Here is a 20,649-nt window from a genome sequence, read left to right as displayed (position 1 = left end):
GTTTCGAGTATGTTTTCGATACAGGGAAGATTTCTCTGTGGCCCTGGCTACCTTGAAACTCTGTAGATCAAACTGGCCTCGAACTCAGATTCTCCTGACTCTGCCTCCCGATGGCCGAGATTAAAGGTGTGTGCCCCCACTACCTAGCACGAATTTCTTGCGCCCGCTCGCGCGCTCTCTCGCGCGCTCTCTCTCTCTCTCTCTCTCTCTCTCTCTCTCTCTCTCTCTCTCTCTCTCTCTCTCTCTCTCTCTCTCTCTCTCTCTCTCTCTTTTAAAGACGGGGTCTCATACTGTAGCCCAGGCCAGCTTGGAACTCACTGTGGCCCAGACTGGCCTCCACTCGTGATCCTCCTGCCTCAGCCTCCGAAGTGCTGGGGATACAGATATGAACCATGAGCTTAATAACTCTCCCTATTTATTCATTTTTCATGTATTTAGTTAGTTAGTTTCTTTGGTTTTTCGAAACAGGGTTTCTCAGTGTAGCCTTGGCCGTCCTGGAACTCACTCTGTAGCCCAGGCTGGCCTCCTCGATATCACCGAAATCCACCTGCCTCTGCCTCCCAAGTGCTGGGATTAAAGGCATGTGCCACCATTGCGGGGCAAAGTCTCACAAATTTTATTAGCTACAAACTCAGCAAATTATATTAGCTACAAAAATCTCAAATTTTCGATTAGCTCCTGTTGTATCCATGTGGCGTTCACACTGGTCCATGGAAAGAACAGAGGCACTCTTTTTTTTTTTTTTTTTCCTATTATCAGCTTGATACAGTATAAATTCTTATCTTAATAGTGAAATGTTTCACTGAGGCTTGCCCAGTAATTGAGTAAAACCAAAACTTATTATAAGCCACAGTTATCCTAGGGTCCCCCCTGCTATATAGCCTTCCTGGTTCTGTGGGTTGTAGTCTGATTGTTCTTTGCTTTATATCTAGTAGCCACTTATGAGTGAGTACATACCATGTTTGTCTTTCTGAGTCTGGGTTATCTCACTCAGGATGATATTTTCTAGTTCCATCCATTTGCCTGCAAATTTTATGCAGTCATTGTTTTTCTCTGCTGAGTAGTACTCCATTGTGTATATGTACCACATTTTCTTAATCCATTCTTCAGTTGACGGGCATCTAGGTTGTTTCCAGGTTCTGGCTATTACGAATAGTGCTGCTATGAACATAGTTGAGCATGTATCTTTGTGGTATGATTGAGCATTCCTTGGGTATATGCCCAAGAGTGGTATGGCTGGGTCTTGAGGTAGATCAATTCTTAATTTTCTGAGAAAGCACCATACTGATTTCCACAGTGGTTGTACAAGTTTGCATTCCCACCAGCAGTGGAGGAGTGTTCCCTTTGCTCCACATCCTCTCCAACATAAGCTGTCTTCAGTGTTTTTGATCTTAGCCATTCTGACAGGCGTAAGGTGGTATCTCAGAGTCATTTTGATTTGCATTTCTCTGATGATTAAGGATGTTGAGCATTTCTTTAAATGTCTTTCAGCCATTTGTGATTCTTCTTTTGAGAATTCTCTGTTTAGCTCTTTAGCCCATTTTTTAATTGGATTGTTCAGTATTTTGATGTCTAGTTTCTTGAGTTCTTTATATACTTTGGAGATCAGTCCTCTGTCAGATGTGGGGTTGGTGAAGGTCTTTTCCCATACAGAGGCACTCGTAAGGATGAATTTTAGCCTTTTCCAGCTGCAGGGGGATAAGCCTCTGGTGGACTAACCCAGTGTCCTTAGCAAAAGTCTTGTACAATTCACACCTTTAGCAAGTCAATTTCTTTATACCATACCAACACCTCTTATCTAAGCTCCCCAAAGAGACAAAGCTAAATGCAAATTCTCAGTTAGGAGACCTCTTGGTTTGCTGCCCCCAACCAAGTTCTGCATAAGCTTTGCACCCTTAGGAAACTCCCTGACAAGATTGACATGTTTCAAACAGATGTGCTCTCAGATTCTTGCTCCGACCACTGTATCCACTGCTTGTCTCCTTGCTTCCCTGCCATGTTCTACTCTCTCTCTGGAGCCATAGCCAAAATAAACTCCTTCAAATTACTTTTTGGTCATAGTGTTTTATCACAACAGAAAAGTAACTAATACAGACTTCATGTGGAACTCACTCTTAGACCAGGCTGGCCTCGAACTCAGAGATCTGCTTGTCTCTGCCTCCCAAGTGCTGGGATCAAAGGCATGCACCACCACCGCCCAGCGATTTATTTATCTTTATTTTATGTGCATTAGTGTTTCCTCCTGCATGTGTGTAGGGTATCTTATCCCTGTAACTGGAGTTACAGACAGTTGTGAACTTCCATGTGGGTGCTGGGAATTGAACCTGGGTCCTGGAAGAGCAGCCAGTGCTCTTTGACTGAACAAGAAAGGCAAACCAGATCCCCAGAGAGAAGACTACTACTACTACTACTTCTTCTCCTCCTCCTTCTCCTCTTCCTCCTCCTCTTCTTCCTCTTTCTCCTCTTCCTCCTCCCCTTTTTTCTCTTCCTCCTCCTCTTCCTTCTTTCCATTTTCCTTCCTGCATTCCCTTAATTTTTCATCTTTCTATCCAGTCTCAGTCTTACCTAGGTTCATATCAGGTATGGCTGCGGTGAAACTCGATAGAGCTCCCAACCTTTGCAGGAAGCCCTGTGTTCCATTTCTAGAACCACATCCAGCCGGGCATGGTGGGGTACACCTGTAATCCTGGAAACAGGAGGATCAGAGGTTTAAGGCCATCCTCCACCACATGCAAGTTCTAGGTCAGTCTGAGGTACTAAAGTCCTTGTCTAGCAAAAAGAAGAAAGAAAAGAAAGATAGATCCGCATCCTGCTCTTGACGGGCTAAATGACCTTGCGGGCTCTTTCCTCCTCAGCATCCCCGCTCCTCCTAACTATGAATTATGTTACCTGCCCCTCCCCCACCAACATGGTAACTGCCAAGACCTAGTAAGATCGAAAGTGTAACGGTAACGCTGGTGGGAGTTCAAGTTCTGGGACTCACATAATGAAAGATGCCCTCTGACCTCCACACACGTGCTGTGGACATGTCCCCCAACACAATAAAAATTAAAAAGTAAGCAACTATACCATTTTACTCTCTGCTTGTTCTCCCGTCGTTTAGATCTCAGCTCTGTGGTAGTACCTCTTCCTCTGGGTAGCCCTCCAGACTCTCTAGTCTCCTCAGTCTCCCCACCTATATCTACTGAGTGCCAATATTCCCACTATTGAGCATGTGTGCGTGCATTGCACAGGCCAGACCTGGGCCTACAGTGGTCACTGATGTGTCCCCAGCACTGACTTAGGGATCATTGCTGAATCAAAAAACCAAGCTCTCTGAGTGCAGAAAGCGACTTACCTAAGGGTCACCACAATGACAAGAAGAAACCGTTAAAAAGTATATAGATGAAGCCAGGTGGTGGTGTCAGCGACGAGGCATGCCTTTGATCCCAGCACTCGGGAGGCACAGGCAGGCAGATGAAGGCTGGAGCATTGGCTCAGCATTTAAGCACACTGGATGCTCCTTGCCAGAGAACCCAGGTTCCAGGTTCAATTCTCAGCGCCCACGTGGCAGTTCACAATCATCCATAACTACAGTTCTAGGGGACCTGATACTCTCTTGTAACCTCCTTGGGTGCCAGGCATTTACATACATGCCGGCAAAACACTCAAACACATAAAATTAAATTTAAAAATTTGTGCAGTTGGTACAGTGCCTGTCTAGCATGCATGACACCCTGGGTTCAATATCCAGCATTGCATAAAACCAGACTTTTTGAACACCTTTAATCCCATCACCTGAGAGACAGAGGCAGGTGGATCTCTGTGAGTTCGAGGCCATCCTGGTCTACAGAGCAATTTCCAGAACAGCCAGGGCTATGCAGAGAAACCCTGTCTCAAAAAAACAAAAAACCAAACAAACAACCAGACTTTTGTTATTGAGACAAGTTCTCACTACGATGTAGAGGTTGGCCAGGAATTATCACAAACTGAGGTTATAGGTCTCACTGTGCCTGCATTCAGCACCGACTGAATTCATAACGTTAAATGAATCACAGAACCGACTCACTCTGTCCACCATTAGGGGGCACCCAACTCCACCAGGAATGGTGTTTTCAGATTCTAAAGAAGGTGGAACTGGCCCACCCCATCTTCTAAGTTTCAGGAGACAAGGCTCAAGATTCAGAGTCCTAAGTCTAAGAGAGGAGAAATCTAGGGTTCAGATCACTCAGTTCTTAGAGAGGAAGAATCGGGGCGCCTGGACAGTGGGGTCCTAAACAGAGGCGGTTGGGGATCTGAGAAAGGAATTTGGGGGTGGCACCGGGATTGGCTGAGAGAAGAACTGGCCTGGGCAGTGGTTCCCTTTGGCTTGAGTCTGTGGGAAACACTGGACAGAGCAGGAATTGTTCCCCCTGTGTCTCCCCCTCCCAGGCACCCCCAGAGCTTGGCAGCCTCAGTTCTTCCCAGGCCCTGGGGACTTGGGAGCCATCCACTGCCCCTCCTTCCCAGTCCCTGTTTTCTACTAGACTCACAGCTGCCCAGCCTCAGGACCTGGGAAAATTGCCCCCGGAGTATTGAAAGACTGGCCGTAGGTTATTGCCGAACAGATTAAAAGAAATCCAGGCCATAGGTCCTCTCCGGGACCAATGGCACCACCTATGGGACACAGGAGTGAGGCTCACAGACCTGTCCTCAGTCCACACAGGGGGAGAGGCAGGAGGACCCGGCTGCAAGTAAGACCCTATCTTGGGTTAAAAAAAAAAACCAAAAAACTAACAAATGAAACATATGACAAAGTAATAATCATCAAAACAGTTTCAGCTATTGGCTTGTTTTGTTTTCTGAGACAGGGTTTCTCTGTATAACAGCTCTGGCTGTCCTGGAACTCGCTCTGTAGACCAGGCTGGCCTTGAACTCAATTGTTTTGTTTTGTTTTGTTTTCCAAGACAGGGTCTCTCTGTGTAACAGTCCTGTCGGTCCTGGAACTTGCTCTGTAGACCAGGCTGGCCTTGAACTCACAGAGATCCCCTTGTCTCTGCCTTCCGAGTGCTGGGATTAAAGGTGTGTGCCACCACCGCCCGGCTGGCGGCTGCTTCTTCTTCTTCTTCTTCTTCTTCTTCTTCTTCTTCTTCTTCTTCTTCTTCTTCTTCTTCTTCTTTCTCTCTCTCTCTCTCTCTCTCTCTCTCTCTCTCTCTCTCTCTCTCTCTCTCGACCAAGCTGGCTTCTAACTCTGAGATCTGCCTGCCTCAGGCCCCCAGGTGCTGGGATTGTAGATGTGTGTCACCATGCCTAACCCCGTTGGCTCTTTGCCAGAGGCCACATGAAAACATGACTGTCTTTTCTCTGCTGTGTCCTGTCCCCAGACTAGCAAGGGTCTTAGTAAAGCACATATGAGGTTAATGTGTTGGAACTGTCAGAGGGCCCAGGCTTCCGTGTGTGCCCTCCTGGGCCCTTGGCAGCTTAGGAGGGCCTTTCCTCTGTGCCAGACTTCTGTTTGGACAACTTATTTCCGTGCCTTTTCTGTTCGTCGGTACTCTGACTTGAGCTGAGGACCCTCACCCGGGCTAAGCAAGAGCCATAGCCATGATCTTTTTTTCTTTTCTTTTTCTGTTTATTTTGTTTCTCGAGACAGGGTTTCTCTGTGTAACAGCCCTAGCTGTCCTGGAATTCACTCTGTAGATCAGGCTGGCCTCGAACTCACAGAGATCCGCCTGACACCACTTCCCGAGTGCTGGGACTAAAGGAGTGCGCCATTACTGCCCGGGTAGTCATGAGCTATGATTATTGTGTATATAAGCTGATGCGTGAGTGAGCATGTACCACATGCGCATGCGTGCGTGTGTGTGTGCACGCGCGCGCACACACACACGCAACACACCTGTGGAGGCCAGAAGACAACTTTGTGATGTGATTCTCCCCTCCCCAGTTGATGTGGGTTCTGGGATAGACCATCTGTACTCACTGAGCCACCTTAACCAGCCATTTTTTTTTTTTTTTTTTGTGGACTTGGTTTTGTTTGGTTTTGAAATAGGGTCTCATGTAGCCCAGGCTGGGTTAAAACTCACTATATAGTGGAGAATGACCTTGAGTTTCTCATTTCCCTGCCTCCACCTCAGGACTTTGAGAGTGTTGTAAATATAGGCTCCAGCTGATACATCTGGATATTTTGGGGATGTGTGTGTGTGTGTGTGTGTGTGTGTGTGTGTGTGTATGTATGTTGTTGTTGTATGTATGTTTTGAGACAGATCTTACACTGTCACCTAGGCTGGCCTGGAAATTCCTGCTGTGTATTTAAAAAAAAAGGGGGGGGGGGAAGCAGGGTGTGGTGGTGCACACCTTTGATCCTAGCACTTGGGAAGCACAGACAGGGATCTCTGTGAGTTCAAAGCCAGCCTGGTCTATAGACTGAGTTCTGGGACAGTCAGAGCTACATAGAGAGACCCTGTCTCAAAAAACAAACAAACAAATAAATAAATAAACAAACGTGATTTAAAAAGAAAACTAAAAGTCATTATGTAGCCCAGGACTTAGAATTGCTATGATCCTCCTGCCTCAGGTCTCAAGTGCCAGGGTTGCAGATTCAAACCCACATGCCTGGCTAGTAGTCACCCCTTCATTCCAATGGACCAGGTTTGGAGTTTTAGCCACAGACAAGCGGGTGCTCACCAAATGTTCAGAATGCAGGATGCTAACCATCTCATAATAAAACCACGCCCATCAACCATCGACTAGATTCTGTAGGCCCTCCATCTTGGCTCTGGGAGCCTCAGAAAAAAAGCCACACCAAAGTCAATGAACTGGGATTGATTTATTCTTTCACTGAAAGAATTCAGTCTGGAGTTGGGAACAGGAAGATGAGAGCTGCTGGGACAGGGGAATGTAGGACCATCCTGGTCAAGTGATGAGAGCAACAAGGTCAAGTGCCCGCTTCTCCCATCCCCTAACATGGGGGTTGCATGACGTTACTCGCCCTTTAGGAGAGTAAGGAGCTGGTCCGTAAAAATGCCCGCGTAAGTGCTCATGGCCGCCGAGCTTTTGCTGTACATGTCCCTGGAGAGAAAGCACAGGGGGGGTTGGAGGAAGAGCCTGGAAACGGAGACAAGCTAGGGTTTGGACCTCTGCATTTGAGAGAAAAGAGATGGGCCTCTATTCCTTGGTCTGAGAGAGAACGGCTGGGGTCTGGACCCCTTGGTGTGAGGGAGGAGGGCTGGGCATGGTCCCTGAGCCTGAGGGAAGAAGGCAGGGTTCTAAACTCCTGGGATTGAGGAAAGAGAGTTAAGGCCTGAGAGAGCAAGGCTTAGGCCGGGACCGAGCATCTGAGGGAGGAGGCTGGTGTTTGGATTCCTAGGATTGGGGTAGGAGGGGTAGAGCTTGGATCCACATGTCTAAGGGAGAGGGGTGGGGCCTAGACTCTGGTGTCTGAGGGGGTATGCTGGGCTCTGTCTCCACTGGGCAGGACGCACCTGAGTTTCTCATCCACACTGGTCAGGTATGTTTTCTGGTACAGGTCTTCAGCAGCCGCCTTAGCAATGGTCCAGTAACCGGAGATGGACTCCTGCATCTTGTCCAGCAGGGCTGGGCTGCCTGGATCATCTTGCTGGAGCTGCTGGGACCCCTGGACCTCTGTGGGGAACACGAGGTGATAGTTGGATTGGAGGCACCGAGGGGGGCTTTGGGTAAGCGGAAGCATTGTGCGGAAGAAGAGGAGTGGCAGAGGAGAGTGGAAAGATGCTGGACGATGACCCCACCCCTTCCTCATGACCCCCCCCCCCCACCTCACAGCCCCACTCACCATATCCCAACACCAGGAGAACAAGGAAGAGAGCCAGGAGGAACCGAGAGCCCATGCCGTCTGTGACCTGGTGCACTGAGAACAGCAGTGTGTTACACAGGAGTAGGTTGCTAGATCCTATTCCCTGGGGTTGGGCGGGGACCCTGGTCTGCCCCTACTCCTGCCCAACAAGGACTTTAAACCTGTTGATTCAGAAGAGGTGTCTTCTGGAATTCTATTTTTTTTTTTTTTTTCAAGACAGGATTTCTCTGTGTAAGTCTTAGCTGTCCTGGAACTCAGTTGTAGCCCAGGATGGCTTTAACTCACAGAGATCTATCTGGCTCTGCCTCCCGAGTGCTGGGATTAAAGGCATGCGCCATCACCACCCGGCTTTTTTTTTTTTTTTAAAGTATATGAAGCCAGGCACAGTGGCATATGACTTTAATTCCAGTACTTGGGAGGCAGAGGAAGGTGGATTTTGGTGAGTTCAAGGCCAGCCTAGTCTACATAGTGAGTTCCAGGACAGCGACAGCCAGAGCTATATGGAATGAGGCCCTGTCTGGAAGAAAACCAAACAAAATAATAGTAATAAAATAGATGTATGTGGGTGTTTTGTCTGCATGTATATAATTGCATACAATACCGAGTAGGTGCCTAGTGCCTGCAGAGGCCAAAAAAGGAACTGGATCCCCTGTAACTGGAGTTAGAGAGGCTTGTGAGCCACCTTGTGGGTGCCATGAATCAAACCCAGGTCCTCTGCAAGAGCCGCAAGTGCTCTTCACCACGGAGCCATTTCTCAAATGCCCGCCCCCCTTTCTTTTCAACAAAGTCTCATATAGCCCAGGCTGGCCTCAAACTGACTAAGTACCTTAGGATAACCCTGAACACTAGGATGCTCCCCCTGCCTCCACCTCTAGAGTGCCGGGATCACTGGTGTGTGCCGCCACACCCAAGCTTTGCGCGGTACTGGGAACTGAATCTAGGACCCTGAGCATGTCTCACTCTACTCACGCAGCTACAACTCCAGTTCTGCTCTCTAGATTTTGACAATATCTGCCCTTTTCTTTCCTTTTCTAACAAGAAAACAAAAATAAGAAACAGATTCTTTCCAAGCAGATCAGGCTGGCATTGAACTCACAGCAGTACCCTGCCTCTGAGATTGATTGCTGTTATGTAGCACAGTGTCAGGGAACATTTTTTCCCCAAGTAGTAGAGATGCCACTGAGAGCCTTCTACATGCTAGTGAAGTGCAGTCAAGGAACGAGAAAAACATCTCTCCATTCATTCATTCGCTCTCTCAGGAAAGCTGTTCTGAGGCCTAAACAGCCTTGGATTAGTAGGAAATATAAACAAACCCTTTTAAAACAAACAAATTCTTTGTTAAAACCTTGAGGATGGGGGGCGGGAGGAGGGAGGACAGGGGAATCCGTGGCTGATATGTAAAATTAAATTATAAAATAAAAAATAATAAAATTTAAAATTAAAAAACAAAAAACAAATCTTGAGGATGGGCATTCAGTGTGGATGGTTTAGCAGGCAACGGCATCTGCCACCAAGCCTGAGGACCTGAGTTCAATCCCTGGAACCCACATGGGGGAGGGAGAGAACCAACTCCTGCAAATTGTTCTCTGACCACTACATGTGTGCCACGGCACATGTACACACGCCACACATGAACACTCAAAAAAAAAATTAAAATATAAGAACAAGTAGCCAGGTGGTGGTGGCTCACAGCTTTAATCCCAGCACTCGGGAGGCAGAGGCAGGCAGATCTCTGTGAGTTCGAGGACCAGTTTGGTCTACAGAGCAAGATCCAGGACAGCCAGAGCTACAGAGAGAGGGGGGGGGGGGGGAGAGAGAGGACAGACACCCTGGGACAGAGTTCACACCTCCACTTGTGGCTCTAGTGTCCCTAGAGCCTTGCTTCCCTTCGGCTTCTCTTAGTGGCCCTCTCCCATTTCCTACGGTTTGTATAACTAAGGCACAAAGTCATCACCCATACTTTGAGAATGGAAAACTGAGAGACAAACAGGCTGAAATCGGGGCTGGAGAGATGGCTCAGTGGTTAAGAACACTGGCTGCTCCTCCAGAGGACCTGGGCTCAATTCCCAGCACCCACATGGTGGCTCAAAACTGTAACTCCAGTTCCCAGGAATCCAATGTTCTCTGCTGTGGGGAGCCAAGGCTGCACATGGAGCGCAGACATGCATGGAGGCAAAACATCTGTACACATAAATAAAAGGTGTTTTTTAAAAAGAGGTAGAGGCAGAGATCAAACTTGGGAGAAGGGCCAAGCTAAACAAATAGACTACATATCTAAACTCCGTGGTGTTAGTCAGGCACACCAGAGCATGCCTCACCAGACTGAGGCAGGAGAATCAAAACTTCAAGGCTAGCCTGGGCTACAACATAGTGAGAGACCTTGTCTCAAATAAAATAAAATAAAAATCCATCCATTCCATGATTCCAAGCCCGACCTCTAACAAGGTGACACCGGTAATTTCTGATTTAGGAATCTTTGCCCCTCCCCGATGTTCCTGCCCCCCCCATGTTCCTGCCCCCCTCCCCTCTGTCCCTCTCTTACCTGGATGTAAACCTGAATGTAACAGGCAGGTTGGGACTGTCCTCACTGATTCCAGTGGGCTGGCAGGCTTTATAGCTTTGGAGGGCCCCCTCCCTCCATATCAGTCAGGTCCTCTGTCCTAGGCCAAAGTCCTGGCCAACAGAGCCGCTGAGGGGGTGGGGTGGCAGGGCTGGGAGGGCAGTGACCAGTGACTTCCCTGCCACGTCAAACCGCAGGGAAGCCCCGTTTTGAAAAAGCTACCCAGAAGCTGGGCAGAGCTGTGACGGACCTCAGAAGTTCTCTGAGTTCTCTCAGAAGACTGAGGCAGGAGGATCATGAATTCAGTGCAAGAGCCACTCACTGGGCGACTTAGCAAGATTTTATCTGAGAACGACAAAGGGTCTGTTTTGGTTTTATTCACACAGGGGCTCATGTGGCTCAGGCTACCCCAGAACTCTCTGTGTAGCCGAGGCTATCCCTGAGCTTCTCATCTTCCAGGTGCTGAGATTACAGGTTTGTAGCACCATGCCCAGCTCAAAATAAAAAACAAAGCCAGTCAGAGCAACACGGTAAGTTCCAGGACAGCCAGGGCTACACAGTGAGATCCTGTATAAGAAGAATTCTGGGAAGTTGGCCCATCGCATAAAGGAGCTTGCTACCAAGACCGATGACCTGAGTTCAGTCCCTGAAAAGAATGGAGAGAACGACTCCTGAAAGGTGTCTTCTGACCTCTACATGTACACATGGCACATACACTTGCGTGAGCACAAACACACACACATAAATGATTGTAATTTTTAGCAGTCCATTGCCTTAACCATTCGGCTACTTTGTCACCCCCTAAATATGTGTAATTTTTGTTTTGTTTTGTGTTTTCGGGACAGGGTTTCTCCGTGTAGCCCTGACTGTCCTGGAACTCCCTCTGTAGATCAGGCTGTCCTCAAATTCACAGAGATCTGCCTGCCTCTGCTTCCCGAGTGCTGGGATTAAAGGCGTGCACCACCACCACAGCCTGGCATAAATGTAATTTTTTTCCATTTATTTATTTATTTATTTATTTATTTATTTATTTATTTATTTCATTTATTTCTATCATCAGCTTGATACAGTATAAATTCTTATCCTAATAGTGAAATGTTTCGTTGAGGCTTGCCCAGTAATTGAGTAAAACCAAAACTTATTATAAGCCACAGTCATCCTCGGGTCCCCCCTGCTATGTAGCCTGTAATTTTGAAAAGAGGGCACTTACCTGGTGTGTATGAGGCCCTGGGTTCGATTCTTAGAATCCCCCTACTCCCTCCCCCAAAAGGAAGAGAGAGAGACAAGCCCCCAATTCCTGAGAGTGATGGCTGGATAATGTGGAGGGGTTTGGGGATTTGGGGAACCACTTGGAACAGGGGTTAAGGTTTGCATGGTCTAGGAAGTGAGGGGCACTGTGAGGATAAGGTTCCTCTGACCCGGGTCACCTTCAAGACTGCCTCCTGGATCTGAGCAGGCGCCTGGAAGTCTCCTGTTCACTTCAAGCCGGAACCGAGTGGGGAGGGAGGGGGTTGTCACTTTGGCCCCTTCCTCTAAAGCTTTCCTAGTGTCCTCCCCTGCCAGGTGACAGCATTTCCTCTTATTAACTCCTAGATATGACAAGGGGTGACCTCTGGCCTCAAGAGGAGCTTCTCAGCAGGTGACACAGAGTAAGAACAAACAGCTTTATTGTGGAAGCGGGGGTGGGGGTGGGGTGGGGTGGGGTGGGGGTGGGGAGTGGGTAGGTGTGTGAAGGTGGGAGATGTGGGGGAAGGTGGAGGGTAGTGGGGGGAGGTGTGTGGCACTTTAACCCTGAGTCCGGTCTCTGCAGAGCAGCTGGGGACACAGGCTGAGGGTCTTGTTCAGGAGGTGGTCTCTGGAGCTTTGCAGCCAGGCCTGAGTGCGGGGACCCAGGTCTTTCAAATGGTCTTCATAGTAGGTCTGCACAAAGCCCTGGACAGCCCCAGGGCCCCTGTGTAAAGAGGACATCTTAGTTGACACCCTAGATGCCACAAGGGTATGGCCCATTTATTTCTGACCTTCTTCAGACTCAAGACTCCAGACTCTTAACTTCCCTCAGACCGAGGGTCCAGGCCCAGCCCTCCTCCCTCAGACCCAGGGATCCAGACCCAGCCCTCCTCCCTCAGACCCAGGGGTCCAGGCCCAGCCCTCCTCCCTCAGACCCAGGGTCCAGACCCAGCCCTCCTCCCTCAGACCGAGGATCCAGGCCCAGCCCTCCTCCCTCAGACCCAGGGTCCAGGCCCAGCCCTCCTCCCTCAGACCCAGGGGTCCAGGCCCAGCCCTCCTCCCTCAGACCCATGGTCTAGCCACTGGCTCTCTTTCCTCTAACTCCGGTGTTCCCTCTCAGCCGAGTACCAGAACTCTCTCACCAGAACCACTGCCATCTGTCCCTGGTCCTGGTCACCAGTGGGCTCACCATCTCCACCACCCTGGCCCTGACCAGGCCCCAGCGGCTGTTCTCAGGGGCAGGGGTGGGGATCAGGCTTTCTGTAGTCATGGATGCTGGGGGAAATCACAGAGGCGCTTGAATGAGCCAGGATCCCAGAACCCCATTCCTCTCTCCCTGTGTAACTCACCTTTGTACCCAGACACCCACGTCACCCATCATCAGAGGCCACACCTGACTTGCCCTGTCCTAGACTCAGTTTCCCATCCTGTAGAAGGGGGCACAATGACTTCCTATGGGAGGGCTATTGTGCCTCCCAGAAGCAAGCGACAGGCAAGTGCCTTGTGTCTTGCACACCCTCGCCCATCCCTGGCCACCAGCTTGGCCCCGACACCATCGCCCTTACTCCCACCATTGGGCCATCTCCCCTTCCCCACTGCTGGCCCCTCCCTTGGCTCTCTGTCTCCTGAGATTTTCTTGCTCAGTCTGCAGCTCCACTTCCCACCTGGTGCCTCTCTCCTCTAACCACCTAATCCTACTGCCCAAGGATGACCCCTGCCCCGGAACAGCCACTAACTACCTCCTCCCAGTATGTCACATAAGACTAGCGGCTGCCTCCATGCATGGGGGAGCAAAAGCCCATTTTAATTCATCCTCTGCCATGGACAATGTCCTCAGCTTTGCTTTTAGTCTCTCTGGGTCACAGTTCTCTTACACACACACACACACACACACACACACACACACACACACACCTCTTGCTCTAGCACCCACACCTAGATACTCACCCGAAGATACTAGCCCGCACACAAGTATAGGTGCTCATTCTTATGCTTGTGTTTTTTGTTTTAACCTCATTTGTTTGTTTGTTTGAGACAGGGTTTCTCTGTGTAACACTGACTGCCCTGGAACTCACTCTGGCTGGCCTCAAACTCACAGAGATCCACCTGCCTCTGCCTCTCGAGTGTTAGGATTAAAGATGTACGCCACCATGCCCGACCTGTTTAAACATTTTTTAAAAGACTTTTATTCTCCGTATGAGTATGTAAGCCAGTGCACTGCCTAGGGAGGCCAAAGGCATCGGATCCCCTAGAACTGGGGTTCCAGGCAGTTGTGAGCCTGGGAACTGAACTCCAGTACATGCCCTTAACCACTAATCCATCCCTCAAGCCTCGTATGTATGTATGTATGTATGTATGTATGTATGTATGTATGTATGTATGTAGACAGGTCTCTTGTAGTCCTGGCTGGCCTCATGTAGCCGAGGATAACTTCTGATCTGCTGATCAGAATTCCAACTGCTGATCCTCTTGACCCCACCTCGAAAGTGGTGGGCTGACAGGTGTGTGCTCCCATCCTGGTTCATGCAGTGCTAGGGCTGGAACCCAGGGCTTCCTGTGTGCCATCTAAGCACTCTACCAACTAAGCCACATCCTCAGCTTGTCCTGCAACTTCCTGTGTAGCTGAGGTTAGCTTTGAACTCCTGATCCTCCTGCCTCCACCTCCCAAGTGCTAGGGTTCCGGGCATGTACCACCATACCCAGGACCACACACGTACTCTAGTACCAAGACACTTATGTCAGCTGCTGTCAGAAGCCTCTCCTATGACTTCACCACTCCAAGACAGTCTCCCATTCTGTGAAAGGGGCACTAAGCTAAGCATATGAGGAGTACACAGGCACGCCATCAGCACTGTCTATGGGAGAAGTGTGTATATTTCTTTTTATTTTCATTTTATGTGCACTGGTGTTTTGCCTGCATGTATGCTTGTGTGAGGGTGTCAGATCTTGGAGTTACAGACAGTTGTGAGACATCATGTGGGTGCTAGGAACTGAACCCAGGACCTCTGGAAGAGCAGTCAGTGCTCTTAACTGCTGAGCCATCTCTCCAGCCCTGAAGCATACGTATTTTAAGACAGGGTCTCACTGTATAACCCTGGCTGTCCTGCAACTCACTGTGTAGACCAGGCTGGCCTCAAACTCCCAGGGATTCCCCTGCCTCTGTCTGAGTGCTCCGATTAAAGGTGTGTGTCACCTGGCAGTCCCCATTTTCTGTATTTTTAAAGATTGAGTATCACTAAACTGTCAGGAGGACTCCAAACCTTCAATCCTCCTGCTTCAGCCTTTGAGTAATTGGGATTACAGACCTGTACCAACGTACTCTGCTCACGAGATACCATTTTAAATGCACACACAAAATATGATACTATGTGTGAACACACTAGAAAGAGCCTCCTCTGTAGCCACACGCTTAGAACTTCCATACAGGTACCCTGTAGAGAGCCACAAACACACACATGCCCACCCAGGAAGCACTGCACACCTGTAATTCTAGTGCTTAGGAGGTAGACTCAGGAGGATCAGGGGTTCAAGGCCAGCCTGAGACCCTGTCTCAAAACAAAACAAAAAACCTCAACAACAAAAACATCACAAATACATAGTATCAGACAACAACAACAACAAAAGATGTACTTGTGCCCATCGTGGGACATGCACATTTGTCACAACAGCCGCTGGGATCGAGTGGCTAAGCACAAGGCTTTGCTGGCAGAGTTCTTGTCTTGCACGCACAAGGCCCTGAATTTGATGCCCAGCACCACATAAACCAGGTGTGGTGGGGCATGCGTGTAATCTGAACAGGCAAGAGTGTTAGGAATTCAAGATCATCCTTACCAGTATCGAGAGTTCAAAGCCAGCCCCGGACTACATGAGACCGTGTCTCCAAAGAAACAAAACAAACAGCCTGTGGTAGAGTGTTTACCTGGTATCTGAAGACCCTGTGTTCCATCCCCGTGTGTGTGTGTGTGTGTGTGTGTGTGTGTGTGTGTGTGTGTGTGTCACACTCCTCTTACATGGCTACTGACCCATTTGATGAAACCACAGTCACGCCCCACCCAGAGGACCCCCACCTCTGGCAAGCCCCCCACTCCTCACCTACAAGGCAGGCCAGGAGCAGCACGGAGAGGCAAAGGGAGGGCAGGGCCTGCAGCCTGCATCCCAGGAGGGACATTTCTGGGGACTTGACCCTGTGTCCTCTGTGCTCCACTCTGTACACTGGGGAAGAGACAGGCAGCCCTGGAAAGAGACCTCCCTCTGTCACCTCCCCACTTCTCTTGGCAGGACTTCAAGAGACCGGTCTGGTGACGGGACAGTCAAAGACCATGCCCGCCCGCCTGATCGCTCTTTCCCGCCCTCCCTGACCTGACGGGAGCTCCCACACTAAACTGGATTAAAATCCTGATGCCACCAGACTTTCTCTGGACTCAGTTTCTCCCTTTGGGAATCGAGACCACAATCTAGCCTTGAGAAATTGGTGTGTGTGGCGGGGAGTGGGGGCAGGGGAGGGAGGGAGGGTTGTTCTGATTTATTTTGAGACAGGGTCTCCTGTAGCCCCGGCTGTCCTGGAACTCAATATATCACCAAGAGTGATCTGGAATCCTTATCCTCCTGCCTCCACCTCCCACATGTTGGGGTTACTGGCATGTGCTACCACACCTGGCTTTCCTTTGTACTTTTTATTTTTTTTATTTTTTTATTTTTTATTTTTTATTTTTTTTTGGTTTTTCGAGACAGGGTTTCTCTGTGTAGCTTTGCGCCTTTCCTGGGACTCACTTGGTAGCCCAGGCTGGCCTCGAACTCACAGAGATCCGCCTGGCTCTGCCTCCCGAGTGCTGGGATTAAAGGCGTGCGCCACCACCGCCCGGCTCCCGTACTTTTTATTTTGTAACAAGGTCTCACTAAGCAGCCCAAGCAGAACTTGGAATCATAATCCTCCTGCCTAAGCATCTGGGATAGCTGCGATTACAGTCCTTCGCCCATGTGTGGCTTGGGTTTTGAGTTCTTTTAGTTAACTTTTTTTTTTTCTAGACAGGGTTTCTCTGCATAGCCCTGGCTGTCCTGGAACTCACTCTGTAGACCAGGCTGGCCTCGAACTCACAGAGATCAGCCTGTCTCTACCTCCCCAGTGCTCGAATTAAAGGTGTGTGCCACCAATGCCTGGCAATATATATATATATATATTTTTTTTTTTCCTGGAACTCGCTTTGGAGACCAGGCTGGCCTCTAACTCACAGAGATCCGCCTGGCTCTGCCTCCCGAGTGCTGGGATTAAAGGCGTGCGCCACCACCGCCCTGCAATATTTTTAAAGTGTATTTTTACTCATGTGTATGTGTGTGTGTCTGTGTTGGGGGGTATGTGTACGTGAGTGCAGGTGCCCACAGAGGCCAGAGGTGTCAGATTTCCCTAGAAATGGGTGTGAGTTGCCTGATGTGGATGCTGGGAGTCGGATTCAGGTCCTCTGGAAGATACTGTTAATCACTAAGCCATCTCAGTGGCACTTTAATTGTTTTTAAGTATGTTTATTCTTTTGTGTGTGTTGTGTGTGTGTATGTGTGTCTGTGTGTGTGTATGTGTGTCTGTGTGTGTGTTGTGTGTGTGTGTGTGTGTTGTGTGTGTGTGTCTGTGTGTGTGTTGTGTGTGAGTCTGTGTGTGTCTGTGTGTGTCTCTCTGTCTGTGTGTGTGTTGTGTGTGTCTGTGTGTGTGTGTCTGTGTGTTGTGTGTGTGTCTGTGTGTGTGTCTCTCTCTGTGTGTGTCTGTGTGTGTCTCTGTGTGTGTGTCTCTGTGCGTGTGTGTTGTGTGTGTTTCTGTGTCTGTGTGTCTGTGTGTGTTGTGTGCCTGTGGGTCTGTCCATGCCACTGAACACATGTGGAGGTCCGAGGACAACTTTAGCTTTCTGGAGTTGGATCTCTCCTTCCACCATTTGAGTCCCAGGGATCAAGCTCCATAGTTAGGCTTGGCCGCAGGTGCCTTTATCTGCGGGGCCATCTTGACTCTTTCTTCTCTGCCTCCCCCTCCCTCTCTCTGAAGGAGGCAGGTCTTGTTAGGACCCTTTTGCCTCAGCCTCTTGGGTTCTACGGTTTCAAGGGTAAACCACATCAGTGAAACAAAAATTAATTTAAACGTGTTCCATGCAAGATTTGGGAATTTCACCAAATAACTCCTTAATCATTACCTATTCATCTGAAGTTGAAATGTAACCGAGTACCCTGTGGTTTCCTATTTGTTTGTTTATTGTTTATTGAGAAAGGTTCTCAGGGCAACCTTGACTGGCCTTGTATTTCTGATCCTCCGGCCTCTACCTTCCCAGCACTGGGATGACATGCCATCACATGCCCAGCACACGTTGTTTCCACACAGCAAATCTCCTGACCGGAATCTCAACTGCAGCCTGAGCAGCTGTACAGAGCAACCCTGACCCAGACGTCTGCAGAGAGCTGACCGGTAGCTGCTCATCACATGTCAGCTTCTCTAGGACAGTTTAAAAAAAAAGAAAAAAGAAAAGAAAAGTCACGCAGAGCTGCTGTTTGCCATGATGCAAACATTTTAGGAATAGACTTTGGGGTTGGTTGCAAAACAGTATAAAACTGCCGACCTAAACACCCGAAAGTGGCTGAAATGGTCAATTTTATGTTCTGTGGTTTTGTTTTGTTTTGTTTTGTTTTGCACAATAATAAAAAAAGAAAACAGAAGCGTAAACCCACCCACCGCAGATCCCCATGTCTTGTTACGGAGAGGACCTCTTGCTGGATGGACGTGGTTGTGGTGGTGCACGCCTGGCATCCCAGAACTTGAGAAGCTGAGGCAGGAGGATTGTTGAGTTTGAGCTGGGGTGACAGAGGAAGACCCCACTGGCCACAAGAGCAAGAGGGCTGTGAGGTTCATAGGCAAACCCCGCCGATTTTCAGCACTGAGACCTGGTGCCAGTGGCTTAACCACTGTAGGCTGACTGCTTCACGCTGAAAAGTGATTGGATAATTACCGGCTTGGAGGCTGGCCTGAGGCAGGACAGGGCATCAGGAGAGGGGCAAACACAGTGTAACTAACAGACAGCTGCTATTTATTCATTCATTTTTGGAAAAAAAATTAGATTTGATAGCCAGGCATGGTGGCACAGGCCTTTAATTCCAGCACTCAGGAAGCAGAGGCAGGAGGATAGCTGTAAGTCACCACACCAGGCTTGATATATTTATTGGTATTTTTGAGACAAGGTCTCACTATGTAGCTCTGGCTGGCCTGAAACTCACTCTGTAGACCAGGCTGGCCTCGAACTCAGAGATCTGCCTGCCTCTGCCTCCAAAGTGCAGGAACCAAAGATATGTGCCACCAGCACCCGACCAGGCTTTGATTTTTTTTGAATAAGGATTCTCCCGATGTAGCCTGGGTGCCTGGAACTGTGATTACCTTGTGTCTGCCTTCCAAGTGCTCAGCTCACAGGTCTGTGCCACCACACCTAATTTTATGCTGGCCTGAGGATAGAATGCAAGGCCAAATGTATGTTAAGCAAGTACTCTACCAACTGAACCTGCACATGATGATCTTTTCTTGGCAAGTGCTTCCTTACACACACTGTGCTCCAGGCCCAGAGGGAATGGCTTTGGCATACCCCAGAGTTTAGGGATTTTTTTCCCCCTACTGTTGAGAATTGAACCCAGGGCTTTGTGCTTGGACAGGTGATCTACCACTGAGCCACACCTCCAGCCCCTCACTGGGGGATTCTAGGCAGGGGCTCTACCACTGAGCCACACTCCCAGCCCCTCACTGGGGGATTCTAGGCAGGGGCTCTACCACCGAACTACACCCCAGCCCCTCACTGGGGGACTCTAGGCAGGGGCACTACCACTGAGCCACACCCCAGCTCCTCACTGGGGGATTCTAGGCAGGGGCTCTATCACTGAGCCACACCCCCAGCCCCTCACTGAGGGATTCTAGGCAGAGGCTCTACCACTGAGCCACACCCCCAGCCCCCTCACTGGGGGATTCTAGGCAGGGGCTCTACCACTGAGCCACACCCCCAGCCCCTCACTGAGGGATTCTAGGCAGGAGCTCTACCGCTGAGTCATGCTCCTACCCAGCATTCTTTTTTCACACATGTGGAAGCTGAGACTGTGTTTTTGGTTGGGTCTGAATCTCGCTGTTTTCACCATTTAACCATGCTGGGACAACCTATGACCCTCCCCAGGCAAACCCTACAGCCCAAGAGGGAGCCTAAGGCAGCAGGGCCGGGGTTGGGGAAGGTCTCTGTCCTCTGCCCTTCATCCGAAGTCAGCACACAGGGTAGCTGTTTGCTGTTTGCTGTTTGGTGCCTGCAATGTTTGCTCATCCCGGGGACAGGAACAGACTGAAGGTCATCCAGGGTGGCAGCAGGGGCAAGTGGAAAAAATGTGCCTGGGATGGGATGGGAGGAGAAAGAATGGGGATTAGGGAAGGGGTGGGAGAGGACCCTGACATGACAGTGTCCATCTGAGGACTTAGGGGCATCCCTGAGACCTAAACTGTCCTTCAAGTCACCTAGTAAACAGAAACCCTCCTTTATCTCCCTTTTTGGCTTTGGAGACAGAGTCACACTGTAGCCAGGCTGGTCTCAAGCTCCTGGTGATCCTCCTGCTGCTGAAACCTCCCAGGTCCCTACTCTCCTCCCCTCTTGGTCCCCCTATCTCATGACCTCATCATGACTGGGAATCCCTGCTCTTACTGCTGAGGCCTCGAACCCTCACTGTTCTGACTCAACCTCCAGGGATTTCTAACTTCTCCAGCTGGACGCTTGGGGCTATGGCAGGGAAATTTGGAGTGAAAGGGTATTTGAGGGGCTGGTGGTGTGGCTCAGTGGTAGAGACCCTGTCTAGAATCCCCCAGTGAGGGGCTAAGGTGTGGCTCAGTGTTAGAGCCCCTGCCTAGAATCCCCCAGTGAGGGGCTGGGGTGTGGCTCAGTGGTGGAGCCCCTGCCTAGAATCCCCCAGTGAGGGGTTGGGAGTGTGGCTCAGGGGTAGAGCCTCTGCCTAGAATCCCCCAGTGAGGGGCTGGGGGTGTGGCTCAGTGGTAGAGCCCCTGCCTAGAATCCCCCAGTGAGGGGCT

The 20,649-nt window shown here is 49.7% G+C and overlaps 2 protein-coding genes across 2 annotated transcripts; both read right to left on the bottom strand.

The window, feature by feature from the left end:
• Positions 1 to 6,845: 6,845 nt before the first annotated feature.
• Apoc2 (apolipoprotein C2) lies at positions 6,846 to 7,826 on the bottom strand. Its single transcript, XM_059280577.1, has 3 exons — positions 7,772 to 7,826; positions 7,443 to 7,602; positions 6,846 to 7,029 (listed from the first exon to the last, which is right to left on the bottom strand). Exons 1-3 carry the CDS (start codon positions 7,824 to 7,826, stop codon positions 6,942 to 6,944), a joined length of 303 nt encoding a protein of 100 aa, XP_059136560.1. The 3' UTR covers positions 6,846 to 6,941.
• Positions 7,827 to 12,137: 4,311 nt separating this feature from the next.
• Apoc4 (apolipoprotein C4) lies at positions 12,138 to 15,747 on the bottom strand. The gene is made up of 3 exons (XM_059280560.1): positions 15,672 to 15,747; positions 12,722 to 12,854; positions 12,138 to 12,303 (listed from the first exon to the last, which is right to left on the bottom strand). Exons 1-3 carry the CDS (start codon positions 15,745 to 15,747, stop codon positions 12,138 to 12,140), a joined length of 375 nt encoding a protein of 124 aa, XP_059136543.1.
• Positions 15,748 to 20,649: the final 4,902 nt, after the last annotated feature.

This window comes from Peromyscus eremicus, chromosome 1 (assembly GCF_949786415.1).
Source record: "Peromyscus eremicus chromosome 1, PerEre_H2_v1, whole genome shotgun sequence".
Lineage (NCBI taxonomy): Eukaryota > Metazoa > Chordata > Mammalia > Rodentia > Cricetidae > Peromyscus > Peromyscus eremicus.
Note: the sequence above shows the minus strand (reverse complement) of the source record. Positions and strands in the feature narration are given on the sequence as shown.

Bases quoted from the DNA above. Each gene is read 5' to 3' on its own strand.
- Apoc2 (XM_059280577.1), bottom strand. From the start codon at position 7,826: ATGGGCTCTCGGTTCCTCCTGGCTCTCTTCCTTGTTCTCCTGGTGTTG. The intron at 7,603-7,771 runs GTGAGTGGGGCT...TGTTCCCCACAG, and splicing joins TCTCCTGGTGTTGGGATATG to AGGTCCAGGGGTCCCAGCAG. The intron at 7,030-7,442 runs GTGCGTCCTGCC...CTTTCTCTCCAG, and splicing joins AGTGTGGATGAGAAACTCAG to GGACATGTACAGCAAAAGCT.
- Apoc4 (XM_059280560.1), bottom strand. From the start codon at position 15,747: ATGTCCCTCCTGGGATGCAGGCTGCAGGCCCTGCCCTCCCTTTGCCTC. The intron at 12,855-15,671 runs GTGAGGAGTGGG...GATTTCCCCCAG, and splicing joins GCTCCTGGCCTGCCTTGTAG to CATCCATGACTACAGAAAGC. The intron at 12,304-12,721 runs GTGAGAGAGTTC...CTCTTTACACAG, and splicing joins GACAGATGGCAGTGGTTCTG to GGGCCCTGGGGCTGTCCAGG.